Source organism: Petaurus breviceps, unplaced genomic scaffold (assembly GCF_028583685.1).
Source record: "Petaurus breviceps papuanus isolate PSGF00001 unplaced genomic scaffold, PetGlider_PUasm1.0 90903, whole genome shotgun sequence".
In the NCBI taxonomy this organism is placed as follows: Eukaryota; Metazoa; Chordata; class Mammalia; order Diprotodontia; family Petauridae; genus Petaurus; species Petaurus breviceps.
The window spans coordinates 18,628,195-18,652,525 of NW_027187376.1; the positions used below are offsets into that span (position 1 = coordinate 18,628,195).

At 36.7% G+C, this 24,331-nt stretch overlaps 1 protein-coding gene across 7 annotated transcripts in view; it reads left to right on the forward strand.

Annotated features, from left to right (window-relative positions):
- The window catches only part of ICA1L (islet cell autoantigen 1 like), a 64,868-nt gene that overhangs the window by 27,014 nt on the left and 13,523 nt on the right, over nt 1–24,331 (forward strand). For 3 of the 7 annotated variants that reach the window (XM_069075340.1, XM_069075342.1, XM_069075341.1), the window contains exons 4-10: nt 1,220–1,343; nt 2,802–3,000; nt 4,168–4,293; nt 5,396–5,494; nt 9,322–9,404; nt 11,917–11,963; nt 23,360–23,434. In XM_069075340.1, coding sequence (XP_068931441.1) covers nt 1,220–1,343; nt 2,802–3,000; nt 4,168–4,293; nt 5,396–5,494; nt 9,322–9,404; nt 11,917–11,963; nt 23,360–23,434 — 753 coding nt within the window. Of the gene's footprint in view, nt 1–1,219; nt 1,344–2,801; nt 3,001–4,167; nt 4,339–5,395; nt 5,495–6,372; nt 6,755–9,321; nt 9,405–11,916; nt 11,964–12,641; nt 12,744–23,359; nt 23,435–24,331 lie in introns of those variants that run through there. The other 4 variants (XM_069075344.1, XM_069075343.1, XM_069075345.1 and 1 more) reach the window with 4 other exon arrangements.

Consider the following 24,331-nt stretch of genomic DNA (forward strand, 5'->3'; position numbering starts at 1 on the left):
CTTTTCCTTTTTACTCTTTGGGATACAGTTGTATTATTGCTGGGTCAAAGGGGATGCACAGTTTTATAGCCCTTTGGGCATAATAACTTTCATCTTTAAGAAAGAAAAAAACACCACCTGGATTTAATGAGTCTAAGGATTGCCTAACACTTCTGCTGGGAACTAATGCAAAGGGGGATTTTAAATTCAAATTAATCCTTCTTTTTATTGGTCTCTAAATCCTCTGGCTCTGAGAAGCTACAACCATTGATCACTTCCAGGTCTTTGGCAGTCACATAAAGCAGAGGCTGTTTTCGAAGACTAGTTTTCAAGTTATTTTAGGCTAGCTATTGAAAAATATTGCAAGAACAACTATCAAGTTTAGAACATTACTGATTTTAAATAATGCCCCAGGTCATCCAACTATACTTGATTCATTGTGTGCTTCTCCCAAATCTTGAACTGGGAAATCCTCCTCTCTGACTGTATTTCCTAATCACCCTTCAGTCTTGTTCCTTACTTCTTTTTTACTTTACCTTGATTATCACCTCAGTTCCCTCCCCCCCCCATATTCTCCCAGTCTAACAAATCTTCACATTCTTCCTTAAATCAACTAGTTATATCGTCCTCTTGTACATCCTCGTCCTCTTTGATCTACCATTTTCCCATACATATTGATAATAATTTAGCTTGGGGAACAGATGAGCTTGCCAAAATAAAAAGCAGAGAGATGATGAAGAAAGTAAAGATAACATCTTGGGAGAAACATACATTGGCTAGGAGGAGGAAGATGAACCAGCATAGGAGACCTAGAAGGAACAGTCAGAAATGAGAGGGGAAAAGGAGAAATAAGTATTGGAGATGCCAAGGAAAGAGAGGCTGTTGGATTTTTTTTAACCCCCTAGACTCTTTTCCTTGCAATCAATAGGAAATTTCTAGGTGTTTATACCAACCCCCCAAGCAGTGTAGTAGGTTTGAATGCAAAGGAGGAAGTGCAATTTAGAGAGCCGGATTGTGAGTGCACAATAGTAGTGAGCAAATTTTCCCTCAGGAGCCAAGCAAACATGGCAGAAAGAAAGCCTTTCCTAAGATGCAGTCCTTCATTAATGGATCTCTGTGTAGTTTGGAACCGTGGGATAAAAAATCTCCTATCATTGGTGATAAATGTGTATTTTGGTTTTGTTTTTATATGCACTGGAATAAAATAATTGTGCTAACTGGCATTTTTTAAATTTCCTAGCTATATCCGAAGAAGAACATGAGCTTGGGCTCTTTTTAAAGTTTCAGGCAGAACAGGATATAACTCAAGCTGGCAAAATGATGGATGCCACTGGCAAGACACTCTGTTCTTCAGCCAACCAAAGGTTTTTTTTAAATCAATGTTTTCTTCATCTTTGTCATATGTGGTATACTTAGTGTTGTATTTTAAAACATAATACAAGCGTAATAGGGAAATTATAATATAACATATACATACTTTATAAACATTCCATGATAATATTATTTATGCCTTTCGTATAGTTATTTTCAAAAACATTGATATCATCAGTAGCTTGTTCTCTATAAGGGGAATTTAGTATTGAATTTAAATTTCTTTGATGATTTTATATAATCAAGGTACAAATATGATATTCATATTTTAATAGTCTACTTTGCCTTATGTAGTTAAAATATGTAATTATTTACTTTACTATGTAAATTTACATGTGGTTATTTACAAAATTTCATAGCTTTCTTTTTTGACTTACCTTTAAATGTAAAATTATTTTCCTTTTAAGCCATAAATTACATTTATCATATTACATTTTTTAAGTATAAAAGAAGCTATGAAGTATCTTATGCTGCATTTACTTAGAATAGCCAAAATTCTTTAACTTTTTAGAGGGAAAGAAAAGCAGTCCTCGTTAAAGGTAGGAGTACTATTTCATTGTGGCCACACAGTCAAGGAAACCTGGAATCAAAAGGGTTTACAGGAAAGTCTTTTGCTAGGAGAGCAGATTATGTGATCAAGTGGGGAGAGAACAGAATTGGAAGTCAGAAAACCTGGGTTCATATCCCAGCTCCAGTATTTACTAACTCACTGACCTTGCAACTGCTCAGGGCTTCAGTTTTCTCATCTGTGAAATGGAGAGTTGAATTAAATGGTTGCTAAGGTGCCTTCACCCTTTAGATCCTGTGGTTTTATGTTTGGAAGATTCTTTGACAAGGTGGGAGAAATCAGTGATGGCACGCACTGTACAGTATTGAAAAATGGAACAAACTGCTTTGACTTGAAGTGTGCTTATAGGCCTCTTCGGTTGTTTAGAAACTGTTTTATTAGCTCTTTGAGTATTTTATCTTTCTTTTTACACTCAAGTTATGTCTATATAAATGAAAGACTTTTGTTTTGGAAAGAATATACTTTGTACAAGTGGTATTTGTTTGAGAAATTGAAGGAGTGCATTTACTGTAATTGTTACCTGAATAATGTGGCTGATTTACAGTGTTACAAAAAATGAGAGATGGTAAAAATGGAGGTGTAGACACATCAGTGACTGTCTAAGGTTTTTTAAGACTAGCTTATTTTAGACTTTTGGTATACTAATTTCCTATTAATATATCCATTATGTTATTAGATATTTTGAAATTGCTATACTTAATAAAGTGACTTCTTTGCAGATAATGAAAATTTGACCAATTTGAAGTAGTGCCATATGTATAGAAAAATGCTCACTAATTACATCTTCTCCAAAATGGTCTTCGAGATGGAAATGTTTTGGTTCCCTCAGTTTCTAGTTTTTGTTTCATATGTTCCCTCTGCATCTAATTATTTTTATCATTAGATTAGCCCTATGCACTCCTCTGTCTCGTCTTGAGCAAGAAGTAGCGACTTTTAGTCAGAGGGCGGTATCTGATACCTTGATGACAATCAATCGAATGGAGCAGGCCCGCACAGAATACAGAGGGGCTTTGCTGTGGATGAAAGATGTATCGCAAGAACTAGACCCAGACACATCCAAACAAATGGAAAAGTTCAGAAAAGTAAGAAAATCTTTTTCCTGTATTGGTACAGACTTTAAACCACAATTAACTTGACCAGCTGAATTGAAAACATCACTGTATTTTAATGAAAATGTTAAATATTGTATGGTACTTAAAGCCTTTAGGGTTTTGTCTTTATTATACTTTCCTTTTATTAATCTCTTTGAAATTAAAAATATCCTTCATTTATTGGTCATTTTTTGTTTGGGCTCAGTTTCTTTTAAAAAAAAATAATTATTTATTTCTGAGTAAACTTCTTTTAAAAGCAGGAATAAATAAATCTTAAACAGTTATTAATATAAGAAAAAATAAAGAGGCTATAATACTATTACCCCATCAGATTCTGTAGCCCTTTGAATGACTCTCCATCAAAACATGTTATACCAAGCCTCAGATAGATTACTATATCCAAACTTCACTTCATATCATTTGAGTTTATAGTATATGAATTATAAAATGTTTATTAATGCTACATTAAAGTATCATTTATTCTCTGAAGCTTCTGTTTCCCTTTCCACAGTTCTTAATGTTGTATATTGCTGTTGTGTATTTTATATAGTCCGTTGTTATATGACACAGATATTTAGCAGATAGTACATAGGATATTATCAAAAGGAACTGTGATCCTTGATTGGGCAGCTAGGTGGTCCAGTGGATAGAATACCAGGCCTGGAGTCAGGCTCAGACACTTACTATCTGTGTGACCTTGGGCAAGTCACTTAATCCTGTTTGGCTCGGTTTCCTCTTCTGTAAAATGAGCTGGAGAAGGAAGTGGCAAACCACTCCAGTATCTTTGCCAAGAACATCCCAAGTGGGGGCACGAAGAGTTGGACACGACTGAAAAACATCTGAATAACAGCAACAAAAAGTTCTTGTTTATTTTTGTAATGGTACGAAAACATATGTGTGTTGTGTGTGTGTGTGTATATGTATGTGAAATCTGATTTCCCTACAACAGATGTCATCGTTAGTCATAGACTTTATATATATATATATATATATGTAACATATATAACATATGTCATAATATATACAGTTCCTCTTCACAATACTCTACCATCTGCTAAATGTTTTAAGTCATTACAGTAATGTGTGTGTTTACAAACACACTCACATTACCTTTGTGGTCTGTTATTGGGAATAATAACATGGGCTTTTTATGATTAGGTGCAGATCCAAGTGAGAAATACCAAAGCTTCTTTTGACAAGTTAAAGATGGATGTTTGTCAGAAGGTGGACTTACTTGGAGCTAGTCGCTGCAATTTGTTATCCTACTCACTCACTACCTACCAGGTACCCAACTCCATGGTCAGCATGTCCTTGCAGTAAAGAGGATTGGTGAGATTTCTTTTTAAAAGTTGGCTAAGGGGTTAAAAGAAAGTGAATTACACAGTAAACTAGAAATAATCTTCTTAACTTTGCTGGGCTTGGCTTTGCTCTTAGACTTTGGCATAGTTAAAGCCACATCTTTTCCCTAGAATGAAGTCAACTCGGTTATTCATCACAATGGGTTACAGGTCTTAGCATGGATTATGCAGTCACAGCAATAGGTGGCACAATATGAAATTAGATATAGCAGTAACTGACATTTATTAAAATTTCCATTTAGGACAGTAGGGAAAATAACAGTTGTACAGAAAAGCATAGCAAAGTAGTAGAAAGGAAGGCTTTTCCAGCCCTGAGGAGCACACAACTCTGTATGCTACTGAGTCACTCAGGAATCCACATCTGGACACAACAAATTAGAGTTTTTATCTCTTTTCTGTCTATCTAATACGCCAAAAGAGAGAGGACAGTTGGAAGGAGGAAAGAAGTAAAGAGCCAGGATAATCCATTTCTACGTAATTTCTGAGTGTTGATTGGCAAGCAAATGACTTGTGAAGGGGCTTGTGTGTGTGTGTTTGTGGATGCCTGTGCACGCACTCATGTGGGGACAGGGGTGTGCATGCAGTGTGTGCACCACATGTAAGTGTGTGCACGCCCTTGATGAAAGAATTTAGCTATTGGTGTGACTTTTCTCACCCTGACTAGTCATAAGCACATGCATACATAATAACATAATGATTACACATGTGTTTCCCTTCTGTACAGATCAATGATTTTAGTGATTCTTTTCTGAATTTCTCAGATGTTCTAATCTACCATTTTTCCTTCTCTTTTTTTCCATATAATTAATTTTTAGGAAACTTTTGAGCAGTTATTTGTATAGTACATATGCTGAGAAGTTAATTACTACTATTTTGAATTTCTTTATTTATTGCCAAAATTTGGAAGGACTAGTAAATTTCATCACCTTTTCTTGGAATTGTTCATCCATTACAATAATGAGGAAGATAACACTAACAAAACGTTTAGGCAAAGTATAACTGTAATGTCTTGTTATCTTTTTCTTTAGAGAACATTGCTTGGCTTCTGGGAGAAAACAGCTCGAATGATGTCCAGGATCCACGAAGAATTTACGGGCTTCCGTCCTTATGATTTTGTTGCACTAAAGGTAAAGTTCTCTTGATGCTATTTTATGTAGTTTGGGGGAGAATACTAACTGTTTATCTTTGAGCCTTTTTTCCTCTTTTGCTAGACCAAAGATCCTTTACTTATACTTGCCAACTGGTCTAAGCAAAAACATCTGAATACCTTTGGAGAGGCCATGTTATAAGTAGACAAAAAGGAAGGAAGACAGTTAAAAAGAAAGTGTGAAAGAGGAAGAAAATAGAAAATAATAAAGTGGTTCATGTGATAGGCCATACTGTAGTAGGCATCCTACAGCATTTGTGTTTTGGATTTAAAAAGATAACGAATTCCCTCCCATTATTGTACTTCTGATATGTCATTCTTTATTTTTTTTTTTTTTTTTTTTGCTTTTTGGAGGGCAACTGGGGTTAAGTAACTTGCCCAAGGTTACACGGCTAGTATTTTTGTGTGGGTGCTGATATGTCATTCTTTTGGGATTTCTTTGAAAAGGAGGTACAAACTATATCGTCTGCTTAACCTATTTTAATTCTGTAACATTAAGTAATTCATATTTGTATATTAAAGATACACATAATAGGGGAGTATGTGTGTTTTTGTGTCTTTATTCAGTATTTATGAATTTTCTATTATGCGGACAGTACTGAGACTAGAGGAGATACAAATAAGATGATTCCTACCCTCGAAGAGCTTGCAGTCTAATATGGGGGGGGAAGGATAAGTCGGGGGAAAAGCGTCTACATAGATAAATATAATATAAACTGTAATGTTCAGTACATAAGAGGAATGCCAACTATTATATCAAACATCCTTCAATATTCAGTGCCTCTGCAATCTTACTTACATAGGTACTCCCTTTGTAATTTCTTATTTTGCACAGTTTTTGCCTGTGTTCTCTCATAGATCCTCCAGAAAAGATCTATCTGATGTGCTGAAGACCTTCCTCTAGATTTTTTTTTATATTTCATGGGTCCTGATCCAGCATTTGAGTTATCCATTGCATTGCATGTAGAAGGCACATATATGCTCCTTGGGTTGTGTTGGGTGCATCTGTTATTCTTTACTCTTACTATATGACATCCCGATCTCCTTTTCCAATCATACATTTCCTGAATAATAGGCCATATACTACTTATACATAATTAAAAATATGCTGTAACCTACTTGTGCCCACTGGTAACCTTTATTCATCAGAGAGTATGATAGTATAAGATATAGCTCTCTCAGGAGTACATTGGTATTAACAAATGACCTTTTGCTCTGGGATCAGCTTGAGATTGTTTAAAAACAAAAAATAAAACTCTTTTTATCTTCTTAAATGCAATCCAGTTTACTTCCTTCCCACAATTCATATCTGGACCAGACAATTTATTGTCTGTTGGCAGTATTTGTCCCAGATGTTTATACTCAGAAAATTGATTGGGGTTACAATTTATTTCTGTATTATGTCAGGGTCTGGACATTAAGCATTTAGTTCATTTAGTTTTTCTGTATTGATTATCAGGCTAGTCTTTTTTGAGAAATCATCAGTTTCATTGAACAGGCCTTGTACTTTTCTAGGTTTCACTGCAGTCAATACAATAAATATCATCTAGAAATAGAGGCATCTGGAGAGTCCTACTACCTACAGACATACCTTCTTACATTTTTATTCTGTACAAAATGTTCCCCATAACATTGGTGGACAGGTGTCTTATTTTTGTTATGTCTAGTTTAATGTTTAAAAAAAAATCAAAGTCATTAAACTACTTGTCTTTGTGGTTGCATTTATCAAGGACTCTGGTATGAACTTAACAGATACCTGAGAGACTCCTTGTTGGAGAACCTTTAAGGTTGCTTTTTGCCCTGATAAGTAAAATGACTTTTTGTGATCAATAAACAACAATGGAGTCTCATATTTTCTGCACTTTCCATTAAAAGATTCAAGAAAAAGATAGCTCTTGCCCTCAGGGAGCTTATAGTCTAAGAGGGGAATCAACATGTAAACAAATACAAAGTGAGATGTGTATAGGATAAATGAGAAATCATTAGCAGAGAGAAACCACTAGCATTAAGAGGGGCTGGGAATAGCTTTCAATTAAAAAAAATGGAATTTTAATTGGAAATTGGAGGAAGCCAAGGGAGGTCAGTAGTCGGCACAGAGGAAGGAAAATGTTCCAGGCATGGGGGACAGCCAGAGTGAATGCCTAGAGCTGAGAGATGGAGTGTCTTGTTCACTGGAGTGAAGAAAGAGTAAGTACATGGTGGGGAGTGAGGTATTAGAAGACCAGAAGGGTAGGAGGGGCATAGGTTATGGAGGATTTTGAATACTAAACAGAATTTTGTATTGTATTCTAGAAGTAATAGGGAGCAATGGAGTTTATTGAGTAGGAGGTGACATGTTAAGACCTGCTTTTTAGGAAAAAATCACTAGTGGCTGAATGGAGGTTGAATTGGAGTGGGGAGAAACTTGAGGTAGGCAAGCCTATGAGCAGATTATTGCAGTCATCCAGGCGTGAGGTAATGAGGGCCTGCACCAGAGCAGTAGCAGGGTCAGAGGAGAGAAGGGGCATTATTGGTCAAATGCTGCAAAGCTAAAATCAACAGGCGTTAGCAGCAGTTTGGGTATGAGGGGTGAGAGAGAGTGAGGAACCCAGGACGACCCCTAGATTGTGAGCCTAAGGGACTGCAAGGATGGTGTTGCCCTCTATAGTAATAGAGAAGGTAGGAGCAAGGGAGAATTGAGGGAAGATAATGAGTTCTGTTTTGGATATATGTCTGCTGGACATCCAGTTCAAGATGTCTGAGAGGCAACTGGAGATGTGAGATTGGAGGTCAACAGAGAGTTTGGGGCAGCATCAGTAGATTTGAGAATCTCAACAGAGAGGTGGTAACTAAGTCCACAGGAACTGATGACTTCACCAAGTGAAGTAATGTAGCCAGAGAAGGGAAGAGGGCCCAGGACAGAACTGTGAGGGGCACGTATGTTAGAGGGCATGGGCTGGATGAGCAAAGGAGACTGAGAAGGAACAGTCAGGTAGGAGGAGAACCATATGACGGTGGTGTCCCGAAAACCTAGGAAGAAGAGAGTTATCAAGGGGAAGAATGAGGAGTGGTGTCAGAGACTGTAGAGAGTTCCATGAGATTGAGGACTGAGGAAAGGCTATGGGACTTGGCAACTAAGAGATCATTATTAATATCAGAGAGGGCTGTTTTGGTGGAATGATAAGTTCTACTATTGCTGTTGATAGAACTGCTTAGTAAGCAGAACTGGTTCATAGATTTCTCTTTGAGTCTGAAAGTAGGACTTAGGTTAATGCCACATATTATGTACTCGCTTAAGACATGCTAATAATCTTCCTGCCTTCGTTTTATGGACATACTGTTTGTATAACCAATTTTAGTAATAGCTTTCATTCCAGTATTGTTTATAAGAATCTTTAAATATGTTTAAGGTTTCATTGAGGCAGGCTAATAACATGACTGTTGTCATTATTAAACTTATCATAAGTTTTTAAGCACTGTGGCCACCTACCTTACAATATATGCTGGGCTAAAGAATGTGGATGGTTTAGTTTAGCCCATCATCACCATTAGAAAAAAAGTCAAGCAAAATTTCATAGAAATACATCATTGTTCGGGATGACCTGGGGATCGAATCCCGGGCTCAGACACTTAGCACCCACCCAGAAACACCTGGCTGTGTAACCTTGAGCAAGTTACTTAACCCCAATTGCTTAAAAAAAAAAATACATCATTGTGCATTTTCCACAGTTGTTTCCAGTATTATCTTTTTAACAAGAATTGCTCTTATTTTATTTGTATGGGGCAAATGATTCCTTTATGTAGTTTAAATTTGATTTCTTATTTTAGCGACTCAAGGAATCTCCAAGCAAGCTTACCGAAGAACACAAAGAGGACAAAGTAGAAAATAATCTTACTACTAATCTTGACAAGTAAGCAGAAAATATTTTATATAATATTATTGAATACCATTTTAATACGTTGTCAATTTTATTTTTGATCCCTTTTTCCTGATGAACATTAAATATTTATTTTATAGCCTCTTAAGTTTCAATTTGAAGGTAATAAGCAAAAAAGTCATAACTAGGGACAGCAAATTAGAAGGTTCACCTTTGGTCTCAAATTAGGTGATCTTTTTGGGAGAATGACCATGGTTAGAATTCTATAGTGGCTAAAAAAGATAATAAATAATTGAGCTTAGATACAACCCTTTCTACCATTATAAGGGCAACACAGGAGAAACTAAGGCTAATTATGCTAGAACAATATCTCTTTCTACTTCCACGGGCTTTATGCCGTTCTTTTTGATATCTTCATTTTTTATTTTATTTTACATCTGCCCTTGATGAGATTTCATCTGGATAAAAATATGACAGGCCATTGTAATGTGCACCCCATTGCCATCCTCTCCTATTTCACTGGGGAGAATGCAGCACTGAGGTTCTAGAGACTACCAACTGAACCATCTGCTGTACAGTTTTCCTGTTTATCCATATACCCCTCCTTAATCCCATTTCCTGGCTTCTCCCCATAATCCTGAGTATATGCTTAAAAAAAAAAAATCAAGGGGCAGTTAGGTGGCTCAGTGAATAGAGCAATGGCCCTGGAGTCAGGAGGACCTGAGTTCAAATCCAGCCTCAGACACTTGACACACTTACTAGCTGTGTGACCTTGGGCAAGTCACTTAGCCCCAATTTCCTAGCCTTCCTCCCTCCAAAAACAAAACAAAACCCACAATCAAACAACAACAAAAACTCTTTCAACCATTAAAAACTGTGTTTCACATTTCAAAGTATGGTTTTAATTTCATGGTTTTGAGTCAATCTGTCAAAATTAAATAGAATTCTTGATATGAAGATTAATTTCTCTGTAGAATATATAATGTAGATTCATAGAAGATCTCAGTCTTTGGAGATTCTCTCAAAGACATTGTTTTAAGGGAATCAAGGGACAAAAGTTTCATAGTGTTTCTTCATATCTTTCCATTTACTTAACCATAAGAAAACTGTGAACTCTTGAGTTCCATGCATTTTAATAGAAACACAGAATTTCAAGAGTTGGAAAGAGTCCAACTTTTTTCTAAAACAATTCTTTTCAGAAGAAAAATCTTTATTTAAAAATCCATTGTAAGAAAGATGTCCTGAATAATCTCCTTATTTCACCTTCTGTTTGAAGAATTTTGAGCAATCTTCTCTTGAAAACAGTTCATCATAGAAACAGAAATATTTGTTTAGGAAATTCCATCCTTATAATACCTCTACAAAATACACAAGTAACAAACCTTTCTTGAAAACATTTAATAAAAGAAAATCTCCTACTTCCTAAAGCTAGCTCTGACTATTAGGAAAATTGTCCTTACTTTGAGCTGTATCTGCCTTTCCGTCACTTTTATCCATTATTCCTATTTTTCAGAACAGAAGGCTAATTCCTCTTCCATGTGGCAGACCTTCAGATACTTGAGTTCTCACGTATCTTTTCTCTTGAAGTCTCTTCTTTAAGCTAATTATCCATATCACCTACGGTCAAATGGACTGACCTTTAAACCATCCACTCTACAGATTGCTCTAATCTAGATGCTTATGAATGTCATCCATGAAATGTGGAAGCCATAGTTGAAGAAAATGTGCCAGATGTGGTCTGTACAGGGCAGAACACAGTGGAATGACCACCTCCTAATTCTGGACATTATGCTTCTTTTAGGGCAGCCTAAAATTGCTTCACCCTTTTTTTAGCTTCCATATTATACTGTTGACTCATATTGATGTATAAGTCCCCTAGTAACCAGTGAACTGATATCAAAGCATGTTTCCCCTATCTTGTACTTATGAAGTTGATTTTCTAAAAATCTAAGTGGAAGACTTCACATTTATCTCTCTTCAATTTTATCTTTCTAGCTTTGACTCAGTATTCATCAAGATTTTTTAGAACCTGTTATGCAATATGTGAACCATTCCTCCTTGCTGTGTGCCATCTTCAAATTTAAAAAAATGCCCCTTATGCCTTTATCCAAATCACTGATTAAAATATTAAACATCACAGAGCCAAGGTCACCTTGGGTCACTTCTTCCAAGTTGATTTGGAGCCATTAATGAGTTCTTTATGTCTTGCCATTTGACCATTTCTTTCTTTCTTTTTTTGGAGGAGGGAAGGCAAGGTCATTGGGGCTAAGTGACTTGCCTAAGGTCCTACAGCTAGTGAGTGTCAAGTGTCTGAGGTTGGATTTGAACTCAGGTCCTCCTGACTCCAGGGTCATTGCTCTATTCACTGCACCACCAAGCTGCCACCTAGCTGCCCCTCATTTGACCATTTCTTAATCTGTTTGATTGTATCATCTAGTGCACATCTCTCCATCTTCTCTATTCAAATAGCATGAGAGTTAATCAAATGCTTTTATAACAAGCTTTTAACCAAAATGTTTTTGACATTTTTGTTTTGGCTGCCCAGGCTGATTTTGTTGGATGAGGAAACAAGTGAAAAAGAAAATGAAACAGGTAAGATGACAAACTGAATATACGCTTTTTCATGATCATATATAAATACTATAAAAATTCCTTTAAAAAGGGCTACTATATTTAAAGCTTCATTGTAAGAAAGATGTCCTAAATCATCTCCTTATCTCACCTTCTATTTGAAGAATTTCGAGTAATTATCTCTTGAAAGCAATTGATCATAGAAACAGAAATATTTGTTTAGGAGATTCTGTCCTCTTAGGACTTTAAACTCTATTGAATTGAGAACTAGATAAATAAAGGTTATAGCATTAAGATTTGAGTTTTTTAGATATTTTGTATGATTTATACTTTTATTGTAAGGCCATAATAATAGAATAAATAATCATGTGACACCATTGCCATCATAATAAAATTAGGTAAAATGATTGGTCTAAAGTCACATAGGTAGGAAATGTCAAAGCCAGGATCTAAACCCTGGGTTCAAGCCAGTATTTTACTACTATATTATTATACATACAGATTGATTAGTTGCCACATAAAGCCATTAACTAACTAAAAGATTTTTCAAGAAACAAGCATTATTTAAACAATAATAAAGTAGCAAGTTTCTAGTAGAATAATAGAATGTGCAGCGAGTATGATGTCTGAGCAGTGAGAAAACTCAAATGCCTTCAGCAGTCATAAACTTCTACTCAAACCCATTTTCATCCCACCAAGAATGATGAGGGGGGAAATGCAAAAAATGAAGTCAAAAGATCCACCAGAGACACAGAAAAATGGTTACTACTGTTGCTACCTGGGAAGCGTGTGACAGCTGTGGCCCGGCACTCCTAAGGTGTAGTATTGTTATTTTTATTATGTTGTCTTAGCCTACCTACTAACCATGAATACTTCTCCAGTTACTTTGATCTGCCTTGTATTGAGTGTTTCACAGTTGTGTTCCTATAGTTCTTGTGTGTGTGCTGCAGGTAGATTCCCAGATATTTCATACTTTCTGTAGTAATTTTAATTCGAATTTCTCTTTGTATTTTCCTGCTGGATTTTGTTGGTCATATACAAAAATGTCAGTAATTTATGTGAATTTATTTTATATCCTGCATCATATTATCTGCAAAAATAAAGTGATCATCTTGTTTCTTCTTTGCCAATGCTCAGCTCTTCAGTTTATTTTTCTTCTCTTTCTGTTATACTTAGCAATTCTCTCGCTGTGTTCAGTACTAATGATGATAATGGATATCTGTGTTTTACCCCTGATCTTATTGGAAATGCCAGCAGTTTATCCTAATTACAGATAATGCAGATTTGGGGTCTAGTTAACCAACAACGACAGAGAAATATTTAACTAGACCCCAAATCTGCATTATCTTAGTGACCCGTTTTGGGGTTTTCTTGGCAAAGGTGGTTTGCCATTTCTTCCTCCACCTCATTTTACTGATGAGGTAACTGAGGCAAACAGGGTTAGGTGACTTGCCCAGAGTCACACGGCTAGCAAATGTCTAAGGTCAGATTTGACTCCCGTCTTCCTAACTTCAGGCCTGGTGCTCTAATGTTGAACCAGCCCTGCATTGTGGTATAAATCTAGCCTTTCTGATGTGTTGTTACAATCTCCTTTGCTGATGATATTCTATTAAAAAATTTTGTATCCAATATAGCTTTTGGTCTATAGTTTTCTTTCTCTGTTTTGAATTTCCCTGGTTTCGTCATCAAGACCATATTTATATGATAGGAGGAATTTAGTAAGATCCTTTTTCTATTTTTTCAAAGTTTTATGTAATCTTGGACTTAGTTATTCTTTAAATATTTGATGGAATTCATTGTAAATCCATCTATCTGGTCCTGGGGTTATTTCTTTGGGAGTTCACTTATGGTTTGCTCAGTTTCTTTCTTTTTTTTTTTTTTTAGAGGAGCAGTTGGGGTTAAATGACTTGCCCAAGGTCACACGGCTAGTAAGGGTTAAGTGTCTGAGACCAAATTTGAACTCCAGTCTTCCTGACTCCAGGGCTGGTGCTCTATTCACTGCGCCACCTAGCTGCCCCAACTCAGTTTCTTTTTTAAAGATTGAGTTATTTAAAATTTTATGTTTCTTGCTCTGTTAATTTATGTGTTTCATGTTTTTATAAACTTTTTAATCAGTTCTTACATCTTTCCAGATTTTTCTGAAACCATCACCATCATTCCGTGTAGCACAGTAGTATTCAGTCATTTATATATCATAACTTATTCAGTCATTTCTCACTTGATGGACGCTCCCTTAGTTTCCAGTTCTTTGCCCTCCAAAGAATTTGCTGCAAATATTCTTGTGCTCCCTTTGAGTTTCATTTGCTTAGGACTAATCCCTCCTTTAATCAACCTTCCTTCTTATTTCCACTTCTCCCTTTTCTCTCCTGAACCTGTTCCTGATCTTCTGGACTTCAGACTCATGCCTCCTGTTGCTATTTCATCCTGGAATTTCCCTTCGGTTTCTGGGGTCTCCTCACTCTGGGATGCTCTGCCTGCAGTGCAGCCTGTTCAGCCCTCTGCAAGTCTGGTCCCCCTTCTCCTATTGGTGACCTCATCCTGGAGCCCCTCCTTCCAGTTCTGTTCCTGATCTTATGAACTTCAAAGGCAGGCTCTTCTGCTGGATGCCTACATTCTCTATTCCCTTCTTTTGAGCTGAGTTTTGTGCGTTACTTTTCCTATTAGAATGTAAGATCCTCCAGAGCTGGGACTGTCTTTCTTCCTCCTTATATTGTATTCCTAGCACTTGGCACAGTGCCTGGTACCCAGTAAATGATTAATAAATACTTATTGTTTTACCTTGACTTTCTCTTGATATTGTAGGTCTTTTCTTTTCAAAATGAATTTTGTTATTTTTCTTTATTGAGTTCTGTAAAGTATCTTTTTGATAATTTATTGTTTCAAATTATCTATTTTTATTATATTGGCACAGCCTATCCATAGGTACTCAATATTCTTTTAGTTGTTTAAGTTGTACTTTATTTCTTTAAGAAGCATTTTGTAATATTAAGTTTAAAGCATTGTTGATTTTAGAGAATTCCCCAAGGCATCTAAATTACATTTGGTTCATTGTATGAAAACGTGAGTATGCAAATTTCCCAAGGTGTGGATAAAACTTTTTCCACCTATTAGCATATGAAGGAAGATTAAAGAAAGAAAAGACAAGTCAGCCTGTACTGTCTGTGTAGGCTTATCTTTAGGTGTCCTACGCTTATCTATTAGGTATTTAGATATTCAGTAATTTTTAAGAATGTTTGTTTTTATAACTATTCTATTAATATATAACAAACAACAAAAATGTATTTTTCTTATTCTTTGCTGTTGTATTATGTTAATAAGGAGGTTAAGAACTTATTTAAAACTTTTTCATTGCTTATTCCCATTGGCCTAGAACTAATTATAACTTCAAATAGTGCACATCCCACTTCATGGGATTTAATTTTCACAGTAACTGGACCTAGCTATATTCTTTCACATTCATAAAGCATAACTTGTTCAGATTTTCCTAAATTTATGGGCACCCCCTCAGCTTCCACTGCAAAAAGAGCTGTTATAAATATTTTTGTATATCCTCAGTTAAAAGTGTTTTGCTTAAGACTAATCCCTTCTTTAATCTGACCTGTCTCTTATTCCCCTGATTTCCCTTAATCTCTTTTCTTCCTAGTTCCATGTTGAGTGAAATGAATGCCCACCTGTGTATGTGTCTCAGTATATACTCTTTCCTCCTTTGATTAGGTCAGATGAGTGTGAGGGTCAAGTGTCCCCCACTCATCCCATCCCTTCTCCTTCCTTTACATATACTTTTACTTTCACACCCTGGGTTATATGAGATAATTTTCCCTATCCTTCCCCTCTATTTTTGTATATAACTCCCTTTCCATTCTTTTTGTAAGATCATCAGAACATAACAGAAGCACTTCCAGACCCTCTGTTGAATTAAACTTTTTCCCTGACCCCTCATGATGACAGGGTTCTGAGGGGCACATGTATTATTTTTCCATATTAAAATGTAAGCAGTTTATCCTTTTTTAGTCTCTTATGATCATTTATGTTTACCTTTTAGCATTCACTCTTAACTTTTCTATTTGCACTTCAACTCTGCTCTTTTCATCAGGAATGCTTGGAAGTCATCTATTTCATTAAAGATTCGTTTTTCCCCCTGTAGGATCATAATCAGTTTTTCTGGGTAAGTTATTCTTTGTTTTAAGCTTCTGTCCTTTGCCTTCCGGAAATCTGTACTTTCTGTTTAAATTTGCTTGAGAATTTTTGAAGGATCATTTCTAGGTTCTTTTTTTTGATCATGGCTTTCAGGTGGTCCTGTAATTTTAAATTATCTCTCCTGGATCTATTTTCCAGGTCAGTGGTTTTTCCAATGGTTTTTGCTTTCAGGTGCCCTATATTTTCTTCTATTCTTTTCAGTCTTTTTATTTTAATATTTCTTGTTGTATCATGGAGTCATTGACTTCTATTTAGTCCATTGTCATTTTCCCAGAATTTATAATTTGGGTGATATTTTGTGTCTCTAGTGTGAAATTGGTAATTCCCTTTCCAGTGCTTTCTTCCATAGCTCTCATTTTTGGGGCAGCTAGTTGGCACAGTGATTAGAGCACTGGCCCTGGAGTTAGGAGGACCTGAGTTCAAATCCAGCCTCAGACACTTAACACTTACTAGTGGTGTCACCTTGGGCAAGTCACTTAACCCCAGTTACCCTGCCTTTCCCCTTCCAAACAAACAAACAAACAAAACATAGCTCTCATTTCTTTTTCAGTTTTTCCCTCTAGTGCTCTCATTTCATTCATAAAAACCTTTTAAACTCTTGTTTCTAACTCTTGCTTCATCTCTTCTAGGAATTCTAATTAGGTTTTTGCTCAAGCTTTGTTTTACTTTTAGGCTTTATTTGTAAATATTTTGGAATCATTCTCTTCTAGGTTTGTTTCTTGTCACCATAATAGCTTTTATGATGGGACGTTTTTTGTTTACTTATTCTTCCAGCCTACTGACTTCAAATATGATGTTAAGGCCAGGCTCTGTGTACTTCTGGTGGGATACTCTGGACCAGTTCTGTTGCTCCTGTTTGGAGATATTTATTGTAGTTATTCTGGCATCTCAGGGACAGCTCAGGCTGAGGACCTGAAAGTTTTCAATGCTCCCAAAGTGATCCGATCCAGGGAAAAATCTGATAAAAACCCTTCTGGCCTGAGCCCTGTAAGATTCTGTCCTGGGCTTCGATCTAAGCAGTATATCTGTGCACTTGCTCTAATTGGAGTTCAGTAAACTTGCTGACTTCAACCACTGTCAGCCACCTGGAAAGCTCTTGCTTTTTTAGACTGATGTAACTGTAGGTTCCCCTTTGGTTTAAAATTCCTGCCCTGGTTATCCTCCTGCACGCTTCAGATTAAACTAGAGGCTTAAACTGAGATGTCTTTTCCACTCATGGAATCAGAACCACACAGCTAGCTGCTGCTTGTTTCTGAACTTGCTTCTTGCTTAGTATGTAAAATGGGGATTGTGACCTCTCCTCACCATGGAATGCCACCCCACATACATATGCTATCCTCAGTCACCCCTGTATTTGTGACTCAGAACTGGGTTTTAAGTGACAGTTGACACCTCTTCTAGCACCTGCACAGATGCCTCCTCTTACTTAAGTGCACAGGCCATTCCTGCACTGGTTCCACATGGCCACTCCTTTGTTCACAGGCTTCTTTATCCCTGTTGACTTTGGCAGAAAAATGGCTCACTATAATTTTTTTTTTCTTAGATTTTGTGATGAGGACTTGGTCCAGTTCATGAGAAAGTCTCTGTGTAGAATATTTGTAGGAGAGAATTCTTCTATATTTCTGCTACTTCACCAGCTTGGCTCTGACTTTTGTAGCATCCTTCTTGCCGTCAGACTACAGAAGTTATCTTCTCTTTGTTGCTTTCCATGAACTTAATTTGGATATATCACACATTCCCTCTGTCTTCAACCTTCTTTCTCCTTTTATTTTTCAGCATCTTATTCTGAAGTTTAGTCCCATTATATACATTGATTCACCTGTAGTAAGCATTGTAGAGATTATATATGTTGTTTCAGGCCATTTCCTTCACCATCACTTCCACTTTCATCCTCTTTTGTACTTTTTAAAATAAATATCTTTTTTTAACCCAATAGACATTTTTTCCTTTCTGGGTGTTTTTTTTCCTTTTAATGGTTTTTTAAAATGAGGGTGATTTATTTAATCACTTATTTTTTCCTTCTTAGTTATATTCACTTTTTAGTTATGATTTTGTATAGGCTATTTGTAAGTCAAATAATCTATTTATGTTTTTTAAAGGAAAGTTTCAAGTGTTTCTTTTTTTTCCCTGATGATCAGGTTTGCTGAGTATATCATTTTGACTTGTATCCTTTGTACCTTTGCTTTTTGGAATATATTATTCTGTTCCTTTCTGTGGTTTCTGATTTGTGAGGTGTAATCTTGTGTTATTTAAGTATACTCTTCTTTACATGTGAAGATATTTTACCTGCCTGCTTACAGAATTTGTTGTTTTTCACTGGAATTATAAAAGTTAACCACTGTTTGTCTTGAGGCAGCTAGCTAGCACAGTGGATAGACTGCTGGGCCTGGATTCAGGAGGACCTGAGATCAAACCCAGCCTTAGACACTTACTAGCTGTGTGACTCTGGGCAAGTAACTTTAACCTTCGTCCACTGCAGTTTTCTAAACTATGAAATTGGGATAACAATAGCACCTGTCTTATAGGCTTGTTTGATCTCAGGATGAAATGAGATATTTGTAAAGTACTTGCACAATGTCTGGCACATAGTAGGCACTTAATAAATGCTTATTTTATTTATTTTAATAAATAGAATTTGAAGCATAGAAATTTTCTGATTATTTTTCCTGGAGGTGATCTGTGGGTTCTTTGGATTGGTGCTTTGTTTTCCATAGTCAGCTTTTCTGGACCATTTTCTTACATTATTTCTTGAATGGAGGTTTCAAGGTCTTCGTATTGTCCCATTCTTCAGGGAGGCCTATAATTCTTTTTATTTATTTTTTGCTTTTTGGAGGGAAATTGGGGTTAAGTGACTTGCCCAAGGTCACATAGCTAGTTTTTTTGTTAAGTGTCTGAGGCCAGATTTGAACTCAGGTCCTCCTGACTCCAAGGCCATATTCACTGTGCCATGTAGCTACCCGGAGTCTTGTAATTCTTAAATTGTTTCTACAAGTCTTCTCTTTTACTGTTATTATTGCTTCTTTCAAATTGTTCTTCATTTCAGTATATTTATATTCCTAATCTGTTTTTTTTTCTTCCTTTGTTTCTTTGATGAGACTTGCTACCATGGCTTCAAGTTTTCTATTCTGCTAATTATTTCTGCTGTGCAGACCACAAATTATGCCATTTTTCCCTTGTAATTACTTTTAAGATTCTGACTGATTTCTTGAATGATTACAGAATGTTGTTCTGTGGTTTCATGCTCTCTTGGGAGTCCACAGAATTCTGTTTCATTAGATGTTGGTACAACTTGCTTTATCTTTCAGTATTTACTTAGAAAGATTTGTATGTAATCTTTTGAATATTTTAATATCATCTTCCCTTCTAGTTTTAGTGTCTTTTGATTTAGCTTCTTGTGCTATAGATTTCTAATTGAGTTTTCTTCCTAAATCTTTTATTCTGTTATTGTTCCCTTTCTGACTTCCTCCCAATTAACAAAAGGCTTATCCCCATAACTGAAAAATAAAATTTTCTTAGCTTTATTCAGCATTGGAAAATTTACCTTTCCTAGGGGCGGCCAGGTGATACAGTGAGTAATAACTCTGGCCCCAGTGTCGGGAGACCCAGGATCGGTTCTGGCCTCCGATACTTGGCACCCCCACAAAAATAGCAATAACTGGCTGTGTAACCTTGAGCAAGTTACTTAACCCCGATTGCTTTAAAAAAAAAAGAAAAAAGAAAATTTACCTTTCTTTTACCTTGGACCCTGCCCCAAGTAACTTTTGGTTGAATCATGACTAGATCCAGCTGGATTCCTGTACCTTTCCCTCAAGTCCTTTGTAGCCATGCAGACTGACCACTTGCCCCAATTCTGAGTTATTTAGTTTTCTGATTGGCTGAATCTGATTTTTTTTTTCTGGGTTGAGGGAGGGTTGAGTGGGCACTTCAGACAGAAATTCTGAAGCTTTTGACTTCCTTAATCTGGGGGCACACTAGATATCCAGAAACCCAGTTTTCTACCTTTTATATCTCCCATTCTTTTTCACATTGCTGGGCACAGTCAGTGGACTCAGCTTGTTGCACACTGATCACAGAATACAATGCAGGACAAGGTACTAGCAGAGACTGAAGCAGGAGGAAAGTCTCTGAGTAGGTTCAAAAATGCAAGTGTGCACATTATTTTGGAGGCAGGTGGAAGAAGAGAGCTATGTAAACAGATAGGTAGAATTCTCCAGTGTTAATCTGTAATGCTCTTAAGCTTGTGGTTCTTGTTGCTGATTTTGTAAATTAATTCGGTTCTCATTGCTCTCCGTCTATTACAAAGATTTTTCCTTTGCTTTTTTGTTTTTTGTTTTGTTTTATTTTGAGAATTAGTAGGGACTGGAGAAAGTGTTTAGTCCTTTATTTTGTTCTTACCAACAAAGATGTTACCTCTTAATGTAAATGGCAGTTTGTTGGTTTTTTGCTTTTTTTTGGAGCAGGGAGGGCAGGGCAATTGGGGGTAAGCAACTTGCCCAAAGTCACACAGCTAGTTTTTGTGTTAAGCGTCTGAGACTGGATTTGAACTCAGGTCCTCCTGATTCCAGGGCCAGTACTCTATTCACTGTGCCACATAGCCACTCCACTGGCAGTTCTTTTAAAGCCAGAAAACAGCAAAACTCATCAAACTGGCTAGGTCTGGGTCATCAAGTCCAGCCAGTTCTTCACTCATTCAGAGATTGAATTGACCAATAAGAACAGAGATCACTGTAACACAGTTCCTGTTGACCCTTTAAGCTGTAAGCAGACAGCTGTCTTTGGAGTCAATTCTCTGCCAATCAGGATCATTTAACTAGCAGCTTCTGTCAGCTGAGTGCTTCCAGCTATCACTGCTCCCATTTTGTATCTTCAATTCTTATAAGGTTCTTCCTTCAGATTTCTTTTTTTTTTTCTTTTTTTCTTTTTGGAGGGGGGAAGGCAGGGCAATTGGGATTAAGTGACTTGCCCAAGGTCACACGGCTAGTAAGTGTCTGAGGCCAGGTTTGAACTCAGGTCCTCCTGACTCCACGGCCAGTGTTCCTTCAGATTTCTATATCATTATCATTTAGGAGCTGAATGAGAGCTTTCTGACTCCCAAGGACTTATTTTTTACTTAAAAAGCCATAATTTCCCAAATTTCCCTTATCAAATCAATCACCTTTTTTCAATCATATCTTAGTTGCCAAATGTTAATATGATGTACTCTACATTCAGCTGTGTGACCCTGGGCACGTCACTTTACCTGTTTCCCAAAGTTTCCTCAACTATAAAATGGGGATAATAATAGCACCCATCTCCCAGAAATCTCATTTGATGAAATTGTTGTGAAATCTCAAATGAGATAATATTTGCTAAGTCTTTTTAGCACAGTATTGGCACATAGTAGACCATAGTAAAACATGCTTGTTTTCTTCTACATTTGGATCAAAAGTTGTGGACCTTTTATTTTCTTAGCATAATTCCAAATTGCTTTCAAAAATGATTGATGATGGCACATCACATTCTTAAAAGCAATCTTTTATTACTGTACAGAAATAGATTCTAAAGCTCCTAGTGGGGAGATTTTCTGAACTTAATTAAAGATCTCATATACACAGCTTTACTAATTTGGTAGAAAGACCTCCCAGAATCTGGGCTTCAGCTTCAAGAACCTAGGGTCATCTGTCTAACATCTTTGTATCACTGGTCTGTTTCACAACATTTTAAGCAAAATGTTTTCATTGCTCACAGTGGCGACAGATTTTTCAAAAGGAGAAAGTCTCCAGATGGTCAAATGCATTTTATTATAACATCTAAGTGACAGGACACTGGCATCTGTATAATTTATCAAATTAATTCATCACCTCATGCACTGTGCCTTTCTCACAAACACCAGAGCCATACAAAATTTTTCTGATATTGTTTTTTTATTGTCATGGCCTGCAGCCATGTTTGCACTAAGGTTAGTATCATTTCAATAATAACTTATCTTTAGGAACTTGAGAAATAGTATAAGAAACACATGTTTTCATTTTTACTCTGTGGATATATTTTCCACTCAAGAAGTTTGTGATTTCCACAAATGAACTATTCTCTTGAATTATTAACCTTAGATAATGCCTTTGAGCATGTTTTGCACATGACTACAGACTGTGGGAATTGTTGCAAGTTATTTTTGATTTCCCTATCACTTGTCAGTTTTTCTCTTCTTTCCAAGGATATTGAACTCAGCATGGATATTTCTGAAATCCTTTTGCAGTATTCCTTCAGAGACCCTCATAATAACTGCCCAGTTCTTTGGCGACAAGTAAACATTGTCTGGGATGTTGACAGTATGGTTGTTAAGCATGGTCTTTGTTCTTTTCAGAGACAGGCCAGAAAGCATACATCCATTTTAGCTGTATTCTAAACACACCAGCAGTGTGCTATAGTGGGACAAACACTGGCGTTGGTCTTAGAGAATCAGGGTCCTCATCTGACAACCCCCGGAATGACAGTTTCCTCATCTTTAAAATGAGAGGTTGAACTAGATGGGTTGTCTGAGGTCCCTTCTCAGACCTATGCCTGTGGTCCTGTGACCTCAGGTTAAAACTCTAATCCTGCCATTGGGTATCGGTGGGACCTTTGGTGAGTCAACTTGTCTGGGCCTCAGTTTCTTCATCTGCAAAACCAGATGATGTTTGAAGTCCTTTACAACTCTACAGCTATAATTCAGTGACTCCTGACTCAAGTCCTGCTTCTTCTGCCACTTGATGACTGTATAATTTTCGTCAAGTTATTTAACTTCTCTGAGCCCCAGTTTTTCCCATTTGTCGAATTAGGGGGTTGGGCTAAGGCCCTTTTTCCAACTCTGAATCTATGATGACATCACATATACTTCTAGGATCAACAGTTTCCCTGGTGCAGGTATCATTCATCAATAAAGACCCTAGCTCTTCTCTAGCATAGCAGACTTCCTGAATTGCTGTGGCTAAAGTATTCACCACCTAAAACTTAGCTAAGTTCATTTTCAGCTCACAGTCACACAATCCATTCCCAGCCCCACATGTAAAACCTTTCCACCTTGGCAGAACTTTTTTTCAGGAATCCAGGGTCCTTTCCAGGCCACCCAGAGATAACATGGGATGGGACTGGAAGAACACCCACTACTGAATTGATTCTTTTGGGACTTGAAGACATGTGCCTCTTTTGACTTTATATCTTTTTTTTTAACTTAAAATCAAACAGTGTTTATTTTCTTTCAGCAACAGAAAGTCACAAAGAAAACCATTTTCAGATGAGTGAGCTTGACGCACCTCAGTTTTCTGGACCTGAAAATGGTAAGAAATTAAAGGCCCTGTCAGTTTAGTGCCCTGAGATATTTAGTTTCTCATATATAGAGAATTGTAGAATCATAGATCTAAAATAGGAAGAGGCCCCAGAAACCATCTAGTCTAGTCCTTTCATTACACAGATAAGGAAAAGGAAGTCAAATGACTTGCCCAAGGTAGTGTAGGTAGTGGAACTGGAGAATTGGAATTGTGACATATAAAAAGTTAGAGAGATAAAATTTATGGGAAATGAATAATTTTATTAATTATGCTAGCAGATAATTAATAAAAGAAGTCAATGGAACTCTTGTATGACAAAGATGGATCGTGGTGACTTCTTGACATTTATATGCCCTTGGAAGAATGGATGTTCCCAAGAGGTGGCAATTAATTCTAATTGATTAACAATTAATGATAAGAATGAATATTGTGAGAGGTAGACTTATGCTAATGAGGGGCTGAGAGTTATGATTTTGATTATGTCACTCATGGACAAAGAGAGACTATCTCAAGCCAGACTACCCCCAGCCTCAGGCAATCTAGACAAAGGACCTACCTCCCCACTCCAGTCTGCCTGAGCAGAATACAGTGGCCAGAATTCACTTTAGACTAAATTCTTTGTAAGATTCTCTAGTTAGGTGGGGACTCCCACCCAGGATTGAAAAGCATGTACCCCAGATATTTGGGTAATCTCATCATCAACAATGTCCTTCAGAGGCTGAACAACCTACAGGTTTCTGGTTTCTGAATGAGGAATAAGAATGGAAAACCTCAATCCTAATTTTAATAATTGATTATCAATATGACAGAAATGATCATTTCTCTTGGAACCCAGGTCTTCTGACACAAGTGAAAGTATGGAGAAGATAATTGAATCTATAATTGGGGATCTGCCTTGTTATTCTG